Source organism: Equus quagga, chromosome 4, assembly GCF_021613505.1.
Source record: "Equus quagga isolate Etosha38 chromosome 4, UCLA_HA_Equagga_1.0, whole genome shotgun sequence".
In the NCBI taxonomy this organism is placed as follows: Eukaryota; Metazoa; Chordata; class Mammalia; order Perissodactyla; family Equidae; genus Equus; species Equus quagga.
The window spans coordinates 140,700,888-140,724,072 of NC_060270.1; the positions used below are offsets into that span (position 1 = coordinate 140,700,888).

General features: G+C 43.7%; 1 protein-coding gene across 1 annotated transcript in view; it reads right to left on the reverse strand.

The window, feature by feature from the left end:
- DYTN (dystrotelin) overlaps window positions 1-22,609 on the reverse strand; it is a 49,761-nt gene extending 27,152 nt beyond the window's left edge. Inside the window, 10 exon segments of the mRNA XM_046659869.1 lie at window positions 6,738-6,868; window positions 8,492-8,591; window positions 11,758-11,921; window positions 12,181-12,252; window positions 16,264-16,295; window positions 16,298-16,363; window positions 16,860-16,945; window positions 18,686-18,887; window positions 21,795-21,869; window positions 22,534-22,609. Coding sequence (XP_046515825.1) covers window positions 6,738-6,868; window positions 8,492-8,591; window positions 11,758-11,921; window positions 12,181-12,252; window positions 16,264-16,295; window positions 16,298-16,363; window positions 16,860-16,945; window positions 18,686-18,887; window positions 21,795-21,869; window positions 22,534-22,609 — 1,004 coding nt within the window.
- Between the last annotated feature and the right edge of the window lie 576 nt (window positions 22,610-23,185).

Consider the following 23,185-nt stretch of genomic DNA (forward strand, 5'->3'; position numbering starts at 1 on the left):
AATACATATTGAATCTGTTTTTGAGGCAGAAATGGCATCCTCCCATACATATTATTGTGCCACTTGTCCTTTCCTCCTAATGTATGACGATGAACGCCCTCTAGTGTAACAGCTGGGTGCTAAACTTTGCTCTGTGGTGGTCTCATTCTGTTCTGTCTGTATCATGTGCTCCACCCTTTTCTACCGGGGTACCCTTCCTGCCTCTGGTTCACTGCCCCGCCCGCCAGGGCTTCGCTGTGCATCCTCACTGACTCTGTAGAGGCTCGCTTGTTGCTATAGGACAGAGTTCCAAAAATAGATGAAGGGCCAAATCTTCCGCATATTTTTATGTTTAGTAGACTCCACTCTTCTACAGCCAATCCCCCCACATGTGCACGAGATCCCATCGCCACTTGGCTGCTGAATCGCATTGCTGAAACCGTTCTCTGTCTTGCACCAGATCGTCAAGTTTTCTCTCTACAGGCTCATTCCCCTCAGAACACAAACATGCTGTCATAACAAAACATTCTCTTAACTTAGTCACTCCACCACCTACATTATCTCTTTGCTCCCTCTACAGTAAAAAATCCTACCAAGAATTTTTTTGCTTGGTATCTTCAGTTCCTCAGCTCTCATTCTCTCCTAAACTGCTTCCAGTCTGATTTTTTCTACTACTGCAGTCCTACGATGCTCTTTTTGGGGGCATCAATGGTTTCCTCATTGCTAAATCCTAAGGTCAATTCTTACTTGACCCAGCAGCAGCATTTGACGCGGCAGACCACGTCCTCCTCCTTGAAACACTTTCTCTACCTGTCTTCCAGGAGTTCTCATTTTCTTGGTTTTTCTGCCACCTCACTCCTTACTTTCTGTCTCCTTTTCTGGTTTTTCTTCTTCTACCCAACTTTGTAAAGTGGGTGTCCCAGGACGCAGGACTCCGTTCTTCACTCTTCTCTGTCTACCCTCTCTCTTTGGTGATCTCACTCATCTCAAGGCTTTGAAAGCCACATATGTCAACAATTCCCAAATTTGTATCTCCAGTAGACTTTCTTCTAAATTCCAGGCTCGAACAGTCAACTGACTACTCAACCTCTCCACGTGGATGTCTAAGAGACGTCTCGATCTCAGTGTGTCCCGGACCGAACTGCTGATCTTCCCCCACAGCCCTGCTCCACCACAGCTCCCCCTGTTTCAGATGACAGCAACTTCATCCTTCTACTTACTGTCGCACCACCGTGACCGTATATTTCCTATAGACACAAGAACACCTAGATCTGAGGATGAGAACATCAATTCTATTAGTTGATCCAAGTATATAAGGAAACCTAATAGGTGAAAAGTTGATATTTTAATTAAGTGGAAAAAAGATGCATAATTGACTATCCATCTGAAAGAAAGCAAACCTAGACCCCCACTAAAATAAATTCCAAATGGATTGAAAATTTAAATTAAAAATTCAAAATAGAAACATTAGAAGACAATTTAGAAAAATATTTAACCTCGTTTCTACTCCTGTCCCTTTAGTCTATTCTCAGCATCTCCTCCTCCATTCCATTCAGCCACTCTGGCCCCCTTGCTCTTCTCTGGACCTGCCCGGTATGCTCTGCTTGAGCGGGCTGTCTCCTCAACCTGCCTTCGGCTTTTCTCAGACCCATGTGTGACTCACACCTTCACCTCCTTCAAGGTTTTGTTCAAATACTGCCTCTCACTGACATCCCCATGACGGCCCTATTTAAGTTTGCTACCAACGCTCCCTCCAGGTCTTGGTGTCTTTTTCTGCTCTCCTTTTTTTCTTTTACTCTAGAACTTACAACTTCTAATATACCATGTAATTCACTTGCATGCCTATTTCTCATAGTTTGGTCCCCCTCCTAGAATGAAAGCTCCATGAGGGCAGAGATCTTGGTCTCTTTTGTTCACTGGTATGTCCCAAGTGCCTAGAACAGTTTATTGAATAAATAAATGAACAAATATTTTTTGGTTATTTTCTGAAAAGTCTGTAGCCTTTTGCACTTCTGCCAGGTTTCGAGAGCTCCTGTTTTCTTCCATATTCACCAGCACTGGGTGTTGTTATTCATTGAATCCTTGCCATTCTGATAAATAAAAGGGTGATAGCTCATGTTCCTTTAATTTGCATTTTTTGTTTTTTTGTTTTTTTTAAAGACTGGCACTTGAGCTAACAACTCTTGCCAATCTTTCTTTTTTCCCCTTTTTCTCCCCGAATCCCCCTGGTTCATACTTGTATATTTTAGTTGTGGGTCCTTCCAGTTGTGGCATGTGGGACACCGCCTCACCATAGCCTGATGAGCCGTGCCATGTCCGCATCCAGGATCCAGACCAGTGAAACTGGGGGCCGCCGAAGCGGAGCACGTGAACTTAACCACTCAGCCACCGGGCTGGCACCAAATTTGCATTTTTCTAATCACTAGTGAGGTGGAGCATATTTTTGTGTATTTAGCGGCTGTCTGGAATTCCTCTCCCGTGGCTGCCTGTTTGTATATTGGGTATATTTTCCTCCTTACCCTCTCCTCCTCCTCTTCCTCATTTTCTTCTTCCTCATCTCCTCCTCCTCCATCTTGTTCTTGTTCTTCTCTTTCTTCTGAGTTTTTCTTATCAACTTGCAGGAGTCCTTTGTACAGCACAGTTTGTGTTATTATGAAAATATTTTTCTAAGTCTAAGGCTTATCTTTTCATTTGGTGATGAGGTCATTGATCATGGGAAGGTGTTAAACCTGCTCGTTGTAGCGAACACCTATGCGTCTGTTGCTTCATGGTTCCTGATTTTCTGTCTTGTTAGGAAGGTCTCCTTAAACCCCAGGTGTCCTAAATTTTTATAGTATTTTTGTTTTAATTTCTTTTAACATTTAAATTTCAATCAATTTGTAATTTATTGTAGTATATGGGGTGAAATAAGGGCCAGTTTTGTTTTCTCTCAGATGGATAGCCAATTATGCATCCTTTTCCACTGAACTGAGATGCCACCTTTGTCTTATGTTAGGTTCCTGTTTATATTTGGATCAGTAACTAAATTTTGAATTCTCGTCCTCAGACCTACATGTCCCTTCCTTTTTTATACTCAGTCATAGCAGCTATCCAGTAAGTCTTTTTTTTTTTAGTTCCAGTAAGTTTGAATATCTGTTGAGGAACATCCCCTCTCACTCTTCTTTAATTTCATAACTTTAAACACTCTTGTACATTTATTCTTCCAGCGTGTCTTCAAAATTATTTTATCCTGTTTAAAAAACATTGCGACTCTCTTTGGGAATGCATTGAATTTAAATACAGTCGATTCTCATTATTCGTGGTCCTTAGGCTCCATGCAGTCACTGTGGACACTGAATTCGTGAACCTGAACTAGTGCTCCCAGGGAAACACAGAGGTGGGTTCCTGCAGTCTCTGGTCACGTTTTCGCCAACTGATCAATACACAACCTTGTTTTACGTGTGTTTCTGTTTAAAGACATCTTATTTAATATCTATTGTTGATTCATTCCCCTTGAACTCATGGCCAACAGCACAGTAACTCATGCTTGAACGGAGCTTTCCTAACACATGGATTTTCTCTTTAAGGCCCATCGCAGTCTTCTTGCAGTGAAGAACACAGACAGCTTTTCAGCACTGTGTTTGCAATAGTGAAATCATCAACAAAAAGCACAAAAATGTGGAAAACACGGCACAAAACAGGCTGTGAAAAGGACACGTGTTTACAGAATGAGCTGAAACAAGAAGGCAGAGCATCTCTCAGTTCGACCCCAGCTGCGCATCAAGCAACTCAAACTTTTTGCTGCCCTGTGCACGTCTGCAGATGACCAAGAAAGCACATTCAGGTTCACGAATTCAGTGTCCACAGTGACTGCATGGAGCCTAAGGACCACGAATAATGAGAATCGACTGTATTTAAATTCAATGCATTCCCAAAGAGAGTCGCAATGTTTTTTAAACAGGATAAAATAATTTTGAAGACACGCTGGAAGAATAAATGTACAAGTAGGGATTTGGGGTTGCAAATAGGTTTTCATGGGTAGGTGAGTTCATAATTATGGAATTTGTGAATAATGAGGATCAACTGTTCATCTCTGGAGCATGTACATTCTTACGCTAGTGTCTTCTCTTTCAGGAATTTGGCAATATTTCTCTTTTGTTCGGGTCTTATTTTCTGTACTCAGTGAACTATTACAGTTTTTTTATATGGGTCTTGTATCTTTTTGGTTAAGCTATTTTTCCTAGTTTTTTAAAAAAAATTTTTATGGGTATTGTGAACGAGATTTTTATAAAATTTCTAGCTGGTTATTGCTGTAGAGTAAAGAGCTATGAATTTGTGCATATGTATTTTATTTTCCACCATTTGAAGCCTATTAATTCTAGCAGTTTTTGATAGAGTAATTTGAACTTTCTTGGGGATATGTGATCATATTAGCAGCAATTGGAGGTAATTCTATTCTTTTTTACTGTTTTAATTTTCTTTTTTATTATATTTGCAAGAACTTCCCAAAATATGTAATAACAGTGTTGACATTTGGCACCTAGCTTTCAATTACATTTTTGTAAATGAAAATATCCTCAGTGGGAACTACCGTATGTAAAGTAAGTGACTCCACTTCAAAAGGGAGGAGGCTCATTACCAGGCAGAATGTTCACTGAATCAAGGAATGAATTCCATATTTCTACTTGGCAATAGCCATTGATCTCTTAGAAGATGGTCAGTACTAATGTGCCAACTTAATACATCTCAAGGATGCGTTTTTGCCTATTATCACATTGTAAAATAGGAATATTCCACATTCATTTCTCCTAGACCAGCCACTAGTCAGAACTTCTGAGCCCATCAATATCTAGGCTAAACTGAAAGTTATTACATAAGAATTTTATGTAACTCTGGGAACAACTCTATTGTACTCAGGTGGACAGACCATAACACACTGACATTTAAAGAACGCTTAGCCTCGCGTAGCTCGTGCAATCCCCTTTCCTCTGCTTATCTCCACAGACGCTACTCTGGGAGTAGGAAGCACAGGTTATCCCTGTCATCAGGTGAAGAAACTGAGTCACAAAAACATGAAGTGACTTCCCCAGAGCCACACACACAGTTGGCTGAGGACAAGGCTTCCATCTCTCTCTGTCCCAGGCTCAAACTTCACTACCTTCTTCCCACACTGGATCATGACTCCCTGTGGTGCCCTTTCCTGCTCCATTCTAAAATAGCTCACAATCCACCTTGTCTCTCCACCCAACAACCCCTCCATCATGCACCCACCCATCTTATTAGTCACTCAGTCAGTCAATCAGTGAACATTCACTGAGCATTTATCATATTCAGACTTTGTTATAGATTCTGGAAATAGAACTGGAAACAATAAAATGTCCCTTCACCCATGGGGCTTACATTTTAGCCAAAAATAAATAAATAAATAAAAGCAAAATATATAGGATGTCAGAAGCAGATGAAACGCTTTGAAGAAAAACAAAGCAAGGGAGGAGGATTGAGAGTGGGGTGGGGGACGGGGCTGACTGTCCCGTGGCTGGTCAGGAAAGGCCTCAGGGATGAGCTGACATCTGAGCAAAGACCTTTTGCAAGTCTTTAGGAGGTGGGGAGTCAAGCCATGCATAAACACCAAATTGTAAAGTGACAAAATGACCACAGAAATAGGGTCTGGCATGGAGATGGAAATATGCTGGCGGATATCTAAGAAAAGATTAGAGAACTACAAAAGAAATTAATAAATGAATACCAATCCAATTTAAACCAGTCTATTCTTATACTCCCAGTAGATAAAATGAGAGTGAACGAATAATTCTGGTTTTTTTCCTCCTAAAGGTTGGATGATCATAAGCGCAAGGAAACAGTATCTCTTTCCTTTACCTTCTGCAATTTTAAATTGTGGAGAAGTGGTTACTTCAAAAGCTAAGGTCACGAAGACTTTGTAACGTCCTCGTTAGGCTGTGGTCAGGGTGCGATGGGTGAGCTCATGGGCCAGGAGTGGGCTGTGTTTCGGGATAAGCCTCCGGAGCACAAATGGGCATTCTGAATTGTGAGGATTGACAAAATTCACAACTTTTGAGCCAATGACTTTACTTAAGTGAACTTATCTTAATAAAATGTTAAAAATATAGGAATATGCATGTATAGAGATGTTGACAACAGAATTTTCGGGGGCAAAATTTGAAAATAACCAAAATGTTCAACGATAAGGGATTGCTGTGAATTATGGCACTTCCTTATAAAGAAGAGAACGAGGCCATTAAAAATGATATCTTGGAAGCTAATGACTTGGGAAATGCTCTCCATTTAATGTAGATGAAAAGAAGAAGGAACAATTTTGTCCGTACAGTAATTCCAGTTTTGAGAATACTAAACCGTGAGCACACTCATCTGTGAGTGAGGGGACACTGAATGTCTTTCTTTTCCTTTTTTTAAAATAAAGTATTAATTCTGAATTAGGCTTTCAAAAGCAAACCAACAAAAATGAAAGATGCAGAACAAAGTTATTGAAATAGTCTAATATTCAAAATCTTCTGTGTCTGTCTGATGCCTTTAGTTGGACTAGTTTTAATGACTGGATGGGGCATTTTTGCTTCTTATTCTACCTTAAAATTTGAGGTTGTTTCTAGAGGGAAAAGCATCTTAATCCCCCACACCCTCACCTCCTGCCTTCTTTCGGAGCATCAGCACCATGGACGCTGCTGCGCATGCCTATGGGGGCCGCAGAGCCCAGTGCCCAGGCCCCGGCCACCCCTCTGCGGGACGGTTCCTCAGACGCTCACCTGGCCTGGGCCTGCTCAGCCACGTCCTTCGGGTTCACGCGGTCCAGCAGCCACAGCCTCCTCCAGCGCCCTGGGATCAGGTTGTGTCTCAGGGGCCTGAGCACCAGTTTTGTGCCCTCCTTTGCTGACACCTGCTGGAGTGGCCAACGTTAAAGGGTGACAGGTCAGTCTAAACAGAGTCTTCTTTCCCTGCTTGGGCGGACTCGCCACCATGAAAGTTTCTGGAATTATTTCGCTGACTTTTATGTCCTCAGAAAAATCATCTCCCCTCCTTACTACCTGAATTGCTTCACATTCTCCCTCTATACACATACACAGCGTGTTTCCAAATTAAATGCCCCCCGACTGCCACAGTAACTCCTGCTCCTTGGAGCAACCCAATCACGTGGAATCCAACAGCTAGAAGGGGCTGTGAAGGAGCACTGTGTCTGTGGCTGCTGACATTCAGGGCTGTGGACGCCTCTGAGAATCGATGCTCACTCGCAGATCTGTCTCCAGGACAATGCTCCTACGTTCACTTCTGTGTGAAATTTCAGTGGATTCACAGACCCCCTGAAGTGCAGCCAGCCACCCCACCTTAAGAACCTCTGCTGAAAGCAAACAGAGGAAGGAGGTGTTTTATGAAAGCATTTTCAGCCCTTGAAATCTAAAGTGTAATAGCCAAGTGCCCACACGGTGTCAGTCTAACATCGATAAGCCCTGGTTCTCCGCAGGGTTTTAGAAACAGGAAGATCCCAGGCAGTGAACCCGAGGGTCTGGGCTAACAAAATTTAGTACAGCAACGCCCACTGGAAATAATTTGGCAAGGTCCAGGCACTTGACTTTTGTGGGCCATTCATGAGGGAAAACTGTCGTTGTGAAGGCCGTTAGTCAGCATCCCTCACTATCATGGTGTTGGAGGGCGAATCACGGAGAAAGTGACCACAAGAACTTAGTCATGACAACAAAGTGTGCTTTCCGGGAAGATTTAAGTGCTCTTTGCTTAAAATTTTCCTACTATCCTGTTTCTCATACTTCTTAAAAAGAGCTGAATTCTCTTGCTAATTATTTATAATTTTCTTTAAAAAACATTTCAAAGGCGACCATGAAGTCTTAGCTTTATTCTCTATGAGTCAAAACTGAGATGGACGGGCCGGCCCCGTGGCCGAGTGGTTAAGTTCTCGCCCTCCACTTGGGTGGCCCAGGGTTTGGATCCTGGGCGCAGACATGGCACCGCTCATCAGGCCATGCTGAGCCGGCGTCCCACATGCCACAACCAGAAGGACCTGCAACTAGAATATACAACTATGTACTGGGGGGCTTTGGGGAGAAGAAGTGAAAAAAAAAAAGCTGAGATGGCGATCTTTCTTTTTAGGGCTCAGGAAAAGACATGTTAAAAAAAGACCCAAAAACTTCTCCAAAAATGTACTAGCAACTAGAAACCTTGTTCCATCATTTTTATGAAACCAGAGGCTTTTCTTTTTAATCTGTAGCCATTTCCAATGCCTCTTGCCTCCCTCCGTGTGGGGTCGATGGCTTCAGATTGGACTCATTTGGCCTTTTCTTGTCCTCAAAGGCTTTTATTAAAATCTATAAAGTAAAAAAAAGCATATTTATATTGAGAAATGCTTATGGTTGAGTTTGCCACTTCCTTAGTCTTAAATATCGCAACATGTGAAAAGAGCAGAATCTGTGGATTTACTGGAGGGAAAGTTGTTTGACCGCAGTATCTTATGCTGATTCATGAATAGCTGGCACGTCGCTTCAGATGTTACCTGGACATGGGGCTCCGTCACAGGGTGGGCCTTTGTGTGAAGACCAGATAAGAAACACACCTGACAGATGTTGAAGTTGAGACACTTCAGACAGCGGTATCTGCCGATTGAAGCAGAGGTACAGCTTACATCACTACCAGTAGGCGAGCAAAGAACAACATTCAGGTGGTGAACGAGTGTCCCCAAAATCCAGGAGATGTCTCAGTATCAAGTGAGCATAAAGTTTCTCCCAGACTTTACAGGGATATTAAATGAATCTGATGTGTTCATTTAATCAAAGAGACCTTCTGATTGCATCTTTAATAATATGGCATTATGTTAATATAGTTTAAAGCAATAAACTGTGGTATAGAAGTCTGAGTCATCCCCCAAAATACCAGATGCTTTCTATATGCAGGGTAACGTGGCCTACAACCCTTAGGACGGACCCTTCAGTCTGCAGCCACATCTTGTGTAGCCACACAATGCTATCAAATATTTTGAATTTAGTTCTCAACTTAAAAAAAAACTGGAAGATTTCAATAAAGTTTAAATTCTGGCTTCTCTTAAAAATTCGTGAGATATGATAATATTGGAGCTGCATTCCTCTGTGGTATTGGGGAAAATAAAACCATAGGCAGAGAATCTAAAATAAACTTGTGTCACTTTCCAGAAATCTGTATGTAGGAACGAATAAAGTGGAAGAGGGGAGTTCCTCTCCAGCCAAAACTGAGTGACAGCCACACCAAGTTTCTTAACACATCGCCCTTGCAGACTCACAACCTGGAATCTCCTGTGGTTGGAGGAGAGCAGGGACTCGGGACCCTCTGGTAAGGAGGGGTGTTTCGTAACATTCAGGGAGAACACTGTGAGAACTCGTAGTCGCGAATTAGTAACTTTTCAAGGTGAGTGGGATCATATCATCTGAAAAGTATCAGGGACCCATACGTTTTTTCCGATATTTTAATTCTCTTCTCCAACTGCGCTGTAGGTAGCACAAAACTGTGTCTTCCTCATCAGTGGGAGCAATTGGAGGGCAAAGTGGCAGCTCCTCCTTCTGGATGGGAGATACACTCCTCCATTTGCCACAGTTCCCCCTGGCCCCTCCCTCGTTTACACTGCTTGCCTTGCTCCTGTGACCATCTGAGTTTTCACCCTCCCTCTTAAAAGGTACAAAAAGGGAAATATGGCAAGATCTCTGTGCTCTTCAAATTTCTTATCTTGCTACAAAGAGATGATGTGGAAGCTTGAAGTGCTAACCAGCAAAGTTAGGTAAGATGTGATTAAGTGCCAAATGAGAGGCATGGAAAATAAGTGCCCTAGGAGAGAGGGAGGGAGACCCCTGTGGGCTGGCATGGTCTGAAAAGGTTTCGGGGTGAAGAGAGACTTCCGCTAAGCCTAGAACGCTGGGCTGGAGGGGGAAGTGCAGGCAATCCAGGTAAAGAGGAGGAGAAGGTGAGGAGGCTGGAGTGAGGAAGGGTCAGAGCGTGGCAATGTGCCACCCCTGCTGGCCACTCCAAAGAACAGAGGAAGAGAGCTTGGCGTGGCCCCAAGGCCAGATGGCAGAGGTCTTCTTACTGCAGTTGTCTGAAGCCAGAGCAGAACATCGGCTCTGTGAGACCAGCCTCCGGCTGCCCTTGTTCCTTGCTTTGACCCCGACACCCAGTCCCGTGGCAGATACGAATAAATGCTGTTGAATGACTAATAGCGGCTGGCGTTTTTGAGCACTTACTGCGAGGTGGGCATTGTGCCCCTGTGACACAGTTAATCCTCACGGAAGTTCTTTAAGGGAAGGTATTCTATTATCCTCATTGTACAAATCAAGAAACTGAATCAGTTTAAGCAACTTGCACAAAGTTATACGACTACTTAGTAAGTGGTAGAAGTCGGCTTTGAGCCCAGGGACACTGAATGAATGGAGAGCTGGCTGTTTTAACCACTACGATCCACCCCCAGGCAGGAGGCTTGAGCCCCAATCCGCACTCCACCATTAGTAGTGACCGTGGGGTGGAAACGGAAGCTCCTTGTCCTGGAGGATTCCTGGTACGTGGTCGGTTTTCAATAAACATTAGTTGAATGAAATTAAATAATGACTTGGTTTCTTCACGAGGAAAGTGGGGCTGGTAAGCCCCGCCTTCTTGTTTTTACAGAGCTTTGAAAAATATTCAGCCTGCATAATTGGGAAGACGTTCACTTTTTACAAAGTATTTTTACAAGGATTATTTGATGAGCCCCCCTTACCGACTGGTTGGTCCAGCCTTGCCGTGCGGGTGCAGCTGACTCCCTAGGACCACACGCGGACCCTGACCTTGCCTTAGCTCCTCCACGTGCTGAAACCACCCACGGGTGTATGAGAAAGGGTGTTGGTGGGTAATGAGCTCGGTCTGTTGTTGATGCGTTTACCAACAGAGAACCAAGTTTTCCCCAACCTCATCTCAACCTCACATGGCTATTCCAGGGCATAAATGCGACACATCCTGCTAAAATCAGACACTGGGCTTCGGAACAATCTGTGGCCTTTGTACCTTTTCTTACTCTAGAAGGTCAAGCCTTTGCCCTCTTCCTGCCTACGATGGCTTTTGACTGTCATCCTCAAAGCAGTGGAAAGATCTGAGTCTCCCACCTCCAAACCCAGCTTTCAGATCTGCCCTTTCCTCCACATGGAGAGCAGACTGGGCGTGAGCTGCTCCCGTGACACCTGATCTTCCCTTTGGGTCCAAGGAAGGTTCTCAGTCGTCTGCACAGGGAGGCAGCTGAGCATCATGGCCGTAGGCAGGGACGCTGAATTCAGACCCCAGCCTCCGCCACTTGCTGACCGTGTGAATTTAAGCAAGTTATTTAGCTTCTCTGCAAATTAGCGATACTTATACCACCTTTTATATAGGATTGTAACAAGTCATAAATGAAACGATCTGTCTGAACCACTCAGCCTAACACTTGTTTAACAGTTACTAAATGTAAGCTATTATTATTATTGTAATTCTTATAAATGGTTCCAAAATATTTAAAAGGATTTTTGTAACAAAAGAAAAGCTTTTTTCCTCTTAGAGGAATGAAAAATGTCTGCTGGTCAGACTGTGTCAATGGAAGAATTTAATATTCCATTAATTACAGAAGATAAAATATAATTTAGTATCGACCAGAATCCCTCATACAGAAAATTACTGACCCAAAAATATCAACTGAGCTCTGGATGTGTGAGAAGGATCCCAGATCTGGAGAGACACAGCTCCAGCTCGACCCATTTGGAGGGTGACTGCCTGAGTAATACTGAAGAGGGACCGTACCTCAGCCCGGTGATCGGGAAGTCCCTGCAGATCCCACACCGAGCAGGGCGAGTGACCATTTCAGTGGCTGACAGTCGGTGGCAGGTCGGCAGCCACTGGAGGATGGGAGGCTCAGCCTGTAACCAGGACAGGAATTTCTCCTCTTTGATTGCTGGGCTCAACACCTGGGAAACAGTGGCACCCTTAGATGTGTTTCTAAGCACGACCTTGGTTTCTAGTGTAGATGACAATGTACTTTCATCTTCCTTTCCGGCTCTGTTTGCATCAGCTCTACCAAAGAAGTTTATCATATGAAAAGCCAGAGGCCAATCCCCCTCCTAAATCAGGTTGTCTGGGATGTTGTGTGGAGTAAGGGGTCTGCAACTTAAATCAGTCAGCAAACGTGTCTGCCACCAACTCCGGGGACATCCCCATGACACTCACCCCTTGGAAACAGCCACGTACAGCGCTTTCCACAGAGCACGGGACACGACTCTCCCCCACTACAGTTGGGATCTGCAGGAGGCAAGAAACCCCAGGTCAGCTGTTAGAAAATGCAGAAATACATGGCCATGGGAATCAGCATGCCCGAGTGGCGGTGCCTACAGCACGGAGTCACCAGTATTTGGTGTCTGAGGCTGGGTGAACTGGCTCAATCCAAGCTGACAAGATATCTGTGGGTTTTGTGCGATGCATGAACAGAGACAATGAACACACAAGCGGGGAGAGTAGGGCGGGAGAGGGAAGTCTGGGAACAGGGCGGTACAGGGGTGCTTCCATTGTTTCTCTTCTCACGACCCCAGGCAAATTGTTTTAACCTTTCCTTTCCAAGGTGACCTCTGGATCACATGTGATGACGATACTGTATTCAAGGTCGGAGTAGTTTTAAGGAAAATCTTTTCAAACACTTTCACATCATCTCATTTTAACAAACGTCAATTTCTGAGCTAGGGCAGTAATCATTATTCTTGTTTAAAGCAAGTGGTGGTGAAATTTGATATTTTGCTCAAGGTGAAAAAAAAAGCGAATTAGCTGCAGCATTGAGATCTCCCTCCAGGACTCCTGACTCTGTTGGGGGGTTCTCACAAGGCTTTGCCACACCCAACCTCATGTGTGTCCCAATGGCTCCATCTACACTACCTCCATCAATGGTTTCCATCTTTCACCATAAGGACTAAGAACCCCTTGTGACTGTGCCAAGAGGGCCAGGGACTTGGCTTTGATTATCCATATGCACAGATACGTGTACCTGTCACCTCCATTTACGCCCATTTGCTCGCGGGTCCTAATTTCACGTCTGATGTCTTCACAGCACAGGCTGTCAGCCGGCATTGCCTGCAAGCTCAGAAGTAATTTCAAAGACCCCCCCTGCTGAGTCCATCAACTCGAATAAACATTCTTCTAATCAGGAAAGTGGCACTTAGAACCACTTTGCCGACAATTAGCCAGGCAGAAGTCAACAAACATTTGTGTAATAGCGACAAGATGGCTTGTGCTTTAAATTGATAATAACCCCATCACCAGCTGAACATAAGTAACTACTCGTTCCATTATTTGGCTTTTGTCTGAAAAAATAACTCCTTCCCCGCACTCTGGCCTGTGAGTGCCAATGGACCAGCTGGCCCACTTACCTGGGCGGGGTCCTTGAGCTCTGGGGAAGGAGTTTAACCTCTTTTGTAAAATAAGGGAAGTAGGTCAGAGGAGATTGACTGGCCAGCTCTGTGATTTTGACACCAGTCAAAAGAAAATTCACTTGTAGTGGGTTTTAACCCACATTTTTGGCTTTAAGTGTGTGCACAACGATTTTGTGGATTAATCGCCCATTTAACTAATTTCTTTCAGGTGTTCCACGGAAGAATTAACTGTGGCTAGACGGCATGCTGGCAGGAGCAGAACGCCACTTGAAATGATAATTAGGATTCTTGAGTGGGGGGGGGGGTGTGAATCACACCTGGGGCCTGGAATTTTCTGTGGGACTCCATCTCTGAGTTCTTATAAAAGTCAATGGGATGATAATTTGCTATGCAAATCTGTACCTTCCTGACGGCTTTTTCAGGAGCAGACTAATGCAGGCAGGAGACGGTGTGGGGAGCTGCCACTTCAGCAGCTCACCGACCTCAGCTGTGCCTGGAACAGGGGCAGATTTTTAAGGCCTGTTCATGGCTGCCGGCCTGGGGCCAGCTGTGGTGGTCAGGAAGCGAGCACAAGGACTCCCATAGGAGAAGGAGAACGCCCCCAATACGAGTTCTTCCATCACATCCTCCTAAACCCTCCAGTCTTACAACTCTGACTGCATAAACGGGTGGAGAGAGTTTCCCACTCTCCTGGCTCCCCACCAGCTTGAGTCCTGGGATGCTGGAATTGCTGGGCTAGTGCCTCTGCTATGGTGGCTCCTTGAGACACGCCTGAGAGTCAGCAGAAAAATGGCAATGGGGTCCCTGTGCGCCGCCACCACCAGCACAGCTCTGAAACAACTACCCCAGATGTTTTAACCTTAAACATTGTAAAAAAAAAAAATCATTCTATTTAAGAAATATGAACATCTTAAATATTGTTTGGAATTTCCAGAATAAATTAGATAATTATTATGATCAATAAGAACATAAAGTATTAATATGAAGACCAAGTCAAAGTGAAGGTAATTTTGGATGAGGTTTTCCAAACCATGTTCCCTGTCTAGAGTTTTGATGATCTTCCTCTTTACTCACCCCTCGCCCCATCATGACTATCCCCAGTTGGGGATCTTTGGTCCTGAACGGTGCCAGAATATGCCACCCCAAAATATGCCTTTTTGACATAGATTATTTTGAGCTAAAAGCCATTGAGAACCTGCAGATGCAGGAAAAGTTCTAAAAATAGGGCACAAATTTTCCTTTTGCAAAGGACATGTACATTTATAAAGAAAATTTCCATTTGCTGAAGACGTCTCCCTCTCCTTACCAGGAAGAGGAGGACTGTCAACAATTTTTATCAAATGGAGAAGGCATCAACTTAAATCTGTGTAACAAACCTTACTAAACAACCCTGTTTACCATACTTTTCCTGGTCACCTTCTTATTACTTGCCTCCCCCACCCAGAGGCCCAGGTCCCCTTTCCTTTGTTCAGCCCCAGATGGTATGTAAGCCTGAGTCCTAACCACCCCTTTGAGTTACTCATCACTGTGTGCTCCCATGCGTACACACCAGGCACACGTTAATAACCTTATTGGTCATAAGTAAATTTCATGACCAAGTTTTTTGAAAATCAGTGGCCCAGCCCTTCTCCATAGTCTATCTGAGTCTGGAAGTTCTGCTGAAACCTGTCCACCATGGGTGACCCTGCTGGTATCTGACATACCAGTTGCAGAGCTTTCAGCATCACAGCAACACGCAGCCATCACAGTATGACAGCCGACAGATGGTGGTGTGGTTCCCTGACTGGGACACAAACCCGGGCCATGGGGGTGAGAGTGCTGAATCTTAACCACTAGACCACCAGGGCTGGCAGGGGAAAGCATATATATAGGTAATAATTGCAACAAAATTTGACAAGTGCTATAAGAAAGTTATGCACAGGGAATAAGAACTTTTAGTGAGGAGGTGGCTAATATTTGAATAATCTTGATAGATGAACAGCATTTGTCAAGAGAAAGGATAGCAGGGGTGTTGCAGTAGATGGAGCTCTGTGAGTCAGACATGGAGAGCTTGGTGCGTGCCGGGTACAGCAAGGATTTTGATATTGAAGAATGAAAAGGATGAGGAGTGAAAGGAAAGATTGAACATGATGGAATAAGCAAAAGAAACCACTGGATAGCTTTTCAGTGGGGATTATCTGAATCTATAGAGATGTCATCGTTGTCTTTGACTAGGCTCTTTCACAACTCTGTAGAAATTTAAGTTAAGTTGTGAGTAACTGATTGAAATGCAAATAATCCTTATCTATAGACAAACAAATAAATTCTGTCCTAGTTGAGGAACAACCCTCCCCTTCCCCCAAAAGCCAGCCTTGCCTTCACCTGCAAATTCATTTTATTACGCCTAATCTATCCATTTGTCTGTTCTTTGGATATTTCTTTCAACTAATGTTAACATCTTATTGGAGCCCTCTTTTAATTAATAAGTTAAATAAATTTTTGGACACACGTTCATTTTATATTTGTGGGACAATCATGATTTTATCTCTTTTTGAAAATAGAAAGATTGGGTCAAATCATGACAGCTTTTCTTATGATGCTGAGTTTAAGCTTTATTCTGTAGACATGAATGTCCAATGAAGAATTTTAGGTGTGAGGGTGGCATTTGCATTTTGGAAAAGTCGCTGGCTTCCATGTGGAGGTGGAGAGAGGAGAAGCTTGGGTTGGGGAACCTGGTTAGGCAGTGATCGCCCGGATCAGCCTATCCTCCGATGACAGCAGCAGCTGCAAGGGGAGGAGCTGCATAGAGAGCTGTGTTGAGGTAGAATTGACACCGTAAAAATCAGATTCTTTAATAACAATGTGGCTAATAAAACTGGGACAAATTTAGAATTCTTAAGTATTAGAGATTTACCTGCTGTAGGTCTACCAGCAGGTTTCTCAAACCCTTCGAGTCATGCGCGCCCCAGAATCATTAGCTCCCCTGTAGTTTCCTGCACAGAGCTGAAAAAGAGCTGGACACACAAGGGGGAAAGAAATCTTTAAAATGAATACTTGCAATATAGCTTCAAAGAGTCCGCGCTTTGAATTCTAAACAGTTCATTTGCGAGTATGGAAGGGAAAGTTGTATTTCTTGATTATTCGCTTGCTATTTTGAAGGCTTCCCACACCAGATAGTTTGATAACTAATAAAAACCCATGCACATTTCAACCCCTTGATAACACGTTGATGATGAAGACCATGATGGTGGTAAACGGCAATGTGAGGAGAGTCCCCATCTTTAAAGGAATAATACCTGCTTGTGTCTGAATAACTCCTCCACAAGTAAATATCAGGGATAACCAAATTACGAATAACTGAAAGCATAGACAACATCTTGAAAAATGCCAAGTCTTGCAGAGTACATGCCAGACAAGAGCAGTGTGGCGGCATGTGGGAGGAGTGGAGAAGAGGATGCGTCAGAGACCTGCCCACAGCGCTGCAGACACTCCCACCCCCACGTCTGTTACCTCTGTATTTTGTAAGTGGGCTGTCCCCGGAGAGGGCGATCAGGGCCGCGGCTGCAGGGGTGAGCTTGACAAAGCCGGTTCCGGTGCTGCGTGGCAACAACAGAGACAAGAATGGGGAAAGCTCTTGGTGAAGAGCTTTCTAAAAACCGAAACTATTTATGGCGTTTCTGACATGGGGCTACAAGTTCAAGCTTTTCACGGTCTGTTTTCCTCTATCTGGAATTTACCAGGGCTAAGAATTGGATTAAAATATTTCATCATTCATTCATTCATGTGTTCAGCAAATATTTACTGGGTGCCTCCTGTGTGCTGAGCACTGAACCAGGCACTGGGGACACAGAGGCATACCCTGTCTTCAAGGAGGAGGAGCCTCACTCCCTCAGGACTCACGTGTCTGAGACCAAACAACAGAGACGAGGACTAGAAGGCAGACAAAAGGAGCAAACATTTATGTGAAAAAATCCGCCAGTTCATGGGCCCTCACTGGGGCCTAATCATCCTTCGCCCACTGGCTGTGCCTTTCCAAACCTACAGAACAGCATATCAAGGGCAGGAGGATTGCTAGAGGCGGGCACTGATGTTAGAAATGACACTCAAAAGCTTTATGCTGAAGGAGGCTGGAATTATGAAAAAACAACTTGAGAACATGTTTATATATTTTTTGTTCAATAAAAAAATAATAATAAACTAGAAAAGTAAATCCTGTAAGGAATTTGCCAGACAGTTAAACTGTGCTTGCCTCTGGAAGGCAGATTTTTGGGTGATGTTTCTTCTTCTTTACTCTTTTTCTGTGCTTTCTAAATGTTTTATGTTTACTATGACCTTTAAAAAGTCCATTCTAAAGGATGAGGCCTACTGGGTCAAGACCACATAAAGGAAACACAATGAAGTGGGACGGAAGAACGGTAAACCCCAGAGCCAGAGAAACACACACACAGACACACACACTCACTCACACACTCACACCACTGATTCCTGGGCATGCATAACCAAGCCTTTGACAGGGTCTAAACTGGCTTGCAGCTGCAATGGACTAAATGTGTGTGTCCCCCTGGAAAGTCATATGTTGAAACCTAACCCCCAATCTGACGGGATTTGGAGGTGGGGCCTTTGGGAGGTGATTAGGACCTAAGGATGGAGCGTCATGAATGGGATTAGTGCTCTCACAAAAGAGACCCTGGAGAGCTCCCTCAACCCTTCTGCCATGTGAGGACACAGGGAGAAGAGGGTTCTCTGTGAACCAGGAAGCTTGTCCCCACCAGACACCAAATCTGCCAGTACCTTGACCTTAGACTTCCAGCCTCCAGAACTGTGAGAAATAAATGTGCGTTGTTTAATGCCCCAGTCCATGGTGTTTTTGTTGCAGCAGCCCAAACAGACTAAGACAACAGGTTAGCCAACCATGCACAGGTTATTCACCCTTACTCCACCTGAGAAACAAAACAAAGACTGATAATTGGTTACACAGAAATGAGCAAAGAAGGAAGTTTCCAGGGCCTCCGGAGAAAAGTGTCACTTTTCTTATGGACAGATCTACAATCGCCCCAGCGAAAGATGAGCACGCTGCTCTAGAGTGGAAGGCAGTTTCTGTGAGAGATAAGTAATGTGGATTTTTTCCCCCTTTTTGCTATCCATGGGTCATTTATATTAATGAAGCTCATAAACATGTACTTCTCCATTCCCCTCCCGAATGAGTAATACATTTGTGGAAAACAAGCCTTCTTACGTATCAAACCTTAAGCCACTATTAGACAATACACATGGTCAGGGACCAGAGGTGACTCAACACCGGCCTTGAGGTCACAGCGTCACCGCCACACGCTCACCTGTCGTACATGGCTGTGAGAAGGCTCAGGGTGAGCTCCGAAGCTCTGGGATGCACCCGGCCTGGGTTTTCCACACTGACTCTCCGAAACAGCTCCTGGAGGGTCTGAAGAAGCTGCTGCACAGAGAAGGGGCTCTCTCTTGCTTCCCAGAAGCATTGCCGTAGTAGGACATGCCGAATCAGAGAACTGTGAACCAAGTCCCCTGCAGGAAGCAAACGCAGAACTGAGTCTTATTTTCTGATGGGAACAAAAGGCTTCGAACAAAGCCCATGTCACCTAGGGTTTAATGAAGACTGTTTTGTTGTGGCAGCTATTTTCTCTAAAGGGCTTTAGAGATGGCCACAACTTGGATACACATCTCTTGTGCACGGTTCAGGTGTTACTCTTGTGACAGTCTATTTGATTTTGGAAAAGTACATCTGTTAGTAAAGTGTGGTTATGACATTATTCCCAGTATAACCTTGAGGATGTGGCTCTACAGAATGAAGTTGAAAGGGAAGGAAGTGAGAAACTTGAAAAATAGCTTCCAAGAAAGTTAGGACACTGTGGTGAGGGGTCGGGAAAAGCATTTGTGTGCTCGTTATTAAGCGGATTGAGCAAACTTTCCTTTCATATTCAAACACCATCTTTTTTGTCAGCAGCTGAGCTTCAGAAGGAATATTGTGGGTTAAAATGCAGTTGCCTGACCTAAAAACCCAGTGATCTTTATAAGAGAGCTGCTGAATCAGCAGACCCGTTACGTCCCACCCTTGCCTCAGTAATATTTAATTTTCATCTTGGTTCCATCAGTATTGTTGTCTAGGCAAGGCACCTAATACAACCAAAGTTGCTTACAAAAAATAATGGATAATTTCTTATGTACTTTTTATCACCTTCTCCTAAAAATTTTACAAGGCAATGAACAGAAGAAGAATGAACTAGAACTAACCCTATGGTTTCTTGCAGACAGAGGATGACAGGCAAAATTAATAAACACCACTTGCACCATCTGAGAGAGGAGGATGTCAGCGGCACCAAGAGCTGCTGGCGTTTAAAATGCTTCAGTCCGTGAAATGATAAAACCCTGGCTTCTCTCTACTTCGTAAATCAACCTCACAGATAAGAAATCTAGCAAGTATAATAAAAATTTTTATTTGTTCTCCGGTACTGCTTTTAAGGGGAGAGTCTAAGGTTTTCAGGATGTGACTTTAACAAAAACCTGGCTGCAGGTGGCGGAGGGGGCAAACGTTTATCGTCACTCGATCGCAAACGCATCCCTCGGCCTGGCGTGCTGTGCGTGGACGTTCCTGTCTTCCGCCGAGAGCTCCGTGTTGCAGCAAAACAGATAACGGTGGTGTCCGTTCATCTCACCGCGGCGTTTGTGCGGCGACGCTCTCCAGACCCTGCGCCTGGAGCTTTATCTCAGCGTCTGGAGTTTTTGCTTTCAAGTTCTTGTTTGGCTATCTTTGTTAGGTAGAACTTTTCAACTACTGATTTTGTGTATTCTTAATATTTCCCACGAGTGTTATTTACATGCACTGTTTCTGATGCCAGGGATAAGAAGAAGTTTGAAAACGTGCATCCTCAAATTACACTGTGTGAACGCAACCAGGCGCTAGTGATGGAAGGCGCCACCGACAGCGCCTGCCAGCCTCCTCTCAGGGAGACGTTCTCCAGAAAGATGGCATCACTGCGGGAAAACTTTTAGTGAGCATATTCTGCCTTTGGTTGATCTCTGGAATAATAAATGAGCTAAAAGTGAGTTTATTCGTCTACATCAGTGATTTTTTTTAAAAACTCTTTTTTTAAAGCCAAGAATCCCTTCTTCAAAGGACCCTTATGCAAAAATGCAGAGTGGGAAACAGGGAGGCGGAGTTGTCCTGGGTGAGGGGACCGTCTTTGGGGTTTTCTGGCTTGCTTGTACCTCTTCTTCCCAGCTTTTGATCCCTTTCCTGCCCCACTTCATACCGTGCACACTTTGTGAAGCACAGTTTGAAAGATACTGGTCTAGGGGCCAGCCCAGTGGCGCCGCGGTTAAGTGCGCACGTTCTGCTTCAGCAGCCCCGGTTCGCCGGTTTGGACCCCCGGTTTGGACATGGCACCACTTGGCAAGCCATGCTGTGATAGGCATCCCACATATTAAGTAGAGGAAGATGGGCACAGATGTTAGCTCAGGGCCAGTCTTCCTCAGCAAAAAGAGGGGGATTGGCAGCAGATGTTAGCTCAGGGCTAATCTTCCTCAAAAAATTAAATTAAATTAAAAAAATAAAATAATTTAAAAAAAGAAAGTTAGTGGTCTATATAACTTATTAGGCAGAAGGCAAAAATATTTAAAAAGTCAATCTTCAGTAGAAATGTCATCTATAACAGCTTCTTTTAGGTCTGGTACGATAAATGTCATAAATCATTTCACAAGAAGTGATTTTTTTAAATGCAGTATGGAAGTTAGACATCAATAACTTTAGATATGCTGAAGGCCTGTTGTTTTTCACAGCTAGGATCCAAGATATTTCATTTTGGAGAATTTTTACAGGATAAACATTTTTGCTATATTTTACCTTATTTTGCCTACATAGGAAAAGAAAACTGTAGCAGTCAATCAGATATAAACAATGCAAAAGAGCAGATATCAGGGAATTCTTGAGATAGTTTTAAAATTTATGGCTCAAGGTTTATTCATCTGAACCTATTTTTGCATGTTCAAAAAGAGATAAGCGGTACAACTTCAAAATGCAAATCTTATGTAGTAGAAGGAATTTTAAATTTCATACTTGAGTCTACAAGCACAGATTCTATACTAACTTATTTTGTAATTTTATTTTGTGTCAATATTGGTATCCTGAAAAGGAAACCAAAAAAAATTTCCAGAAACCAAGTAAGAAAAACTTTTAAAAAATCAAAATCCTCATCCACAAGTCATTTTCTCTTGTCAGTTGGAGAAGCTACATGGGAGTTGAACACACACGGTGACCCTCCCACCCCATGCTCTCTGTTGAAATTGGAGTAAATGCCCAGATCCAGCCTTGTGGAGTCCGCTGTCACTCCCATGGGGAGTTCCTGCTTGCTTTGTGAATTTTACATCACACATTAGGATCAGATTATTTCAAGTGTTTCAGGAAGCTGTACTTACACTGGCAGAGAGTTTGCACCTATCGCAGTTTGAAGGCTGTTCTATAAATGGAATTCTCAGTCCTCTGAAGAGCATCTGGAAAGAAAACATGGGATATCGTGGATACAGGGCCATCTCCTTGGATACAGCCCACACCCTGGAAGGGAATCCTAGAGGCAGTGCATCCCCACCTTATTTTCCAGGTGAGGAAATCAAGGGGTAGAGCTCTCTCTCCTACCTGGGAACAAACGATCATGGGCCACAGCCTCCTGGGCTGCAGGTGACCCTGGAGAGCACCCTCTGAGGCCACCAAACTAAGGAGTAGTCCTTCACGAATCTGTCCACGTTTTATATAAGAAGGAAACGGCCTTATGAAACAGAATAGAAAACTACATGTGGAATGTAAACTCCATTTTGTTAATACATTCTAGGCACATGTGCACATATGCATTTGTGTGTATATGAAACGACTCAAAAGCTATCTATCCATTCATCTGTTTAGCAAATATTTATTGAGCTCTTACTAGATGGCCCTGGCACGTTGCCAGACCCTTGAAATATAGCAGTTAACAAAACGCAAAAGTCCCCACCTGTGCAGCTTAATTTCTGGCAGCATTCACCCAATTGTTAACAGTGGGTGTCTCTGAGTGCTTGAATTCTTAGTGTTTATAGTTATTTTCTTTCTACCTGTTGATATTACCTAAATTTTCAATAAAAAGCACGTGTTGTTTTTATAATCAGAGAAGAACGATTAAGACACCTTCTCTGACGGCCGCCACCAGCGTCCCTGCAGCAGCTGCCGGCGTTTCCAAGCACCTGTGACGCACGGAGGACATGATCTGGAGTCATGCCTCGTTCTGTTCCGCCCTTCCTCCTTTGGAGAAATTAGTTTCCTTTTTGATCTTCAGTTTATTGATCAGATAAATAGGGACTATAACACATTCCTTGTAAGGTATTTGCATGATTTAAATAAGAAAATACAGGCAGTTATCTCTCTTACTTCCACCGAAGATCTACAATTTAAACTTGTTCTATCGATCCTCCAAATTTGATTTTCATCTAGTTTAAAAGACGTGTAGCAATCTCACAGCAGAGCTTTTTGTTGCCTGACTGAAATGGTCAGTCCTCATGTCCAGAAAAAGTAAAACCTGAAAGAACGCCTTTGACCACTAAGCTTATAAGCTTTATCTTATCGAGACTTAAAATTCTCAAAATTACAAATTTAGGAAATATCTCTTGGGTTTCTACTATGTGCCAGGCCTTGCTTCTAGAGAAGTTATCATAAAATAGCTATTCCTATTTATTAATTTACTCATTAATTTGCCACACACACAAACACAGGCCCACGACTGGAGTGCCCAGTAGATCGCAGGAACTGTGCTGGGGACTGAAGACATTGCAGTGAATCAGGA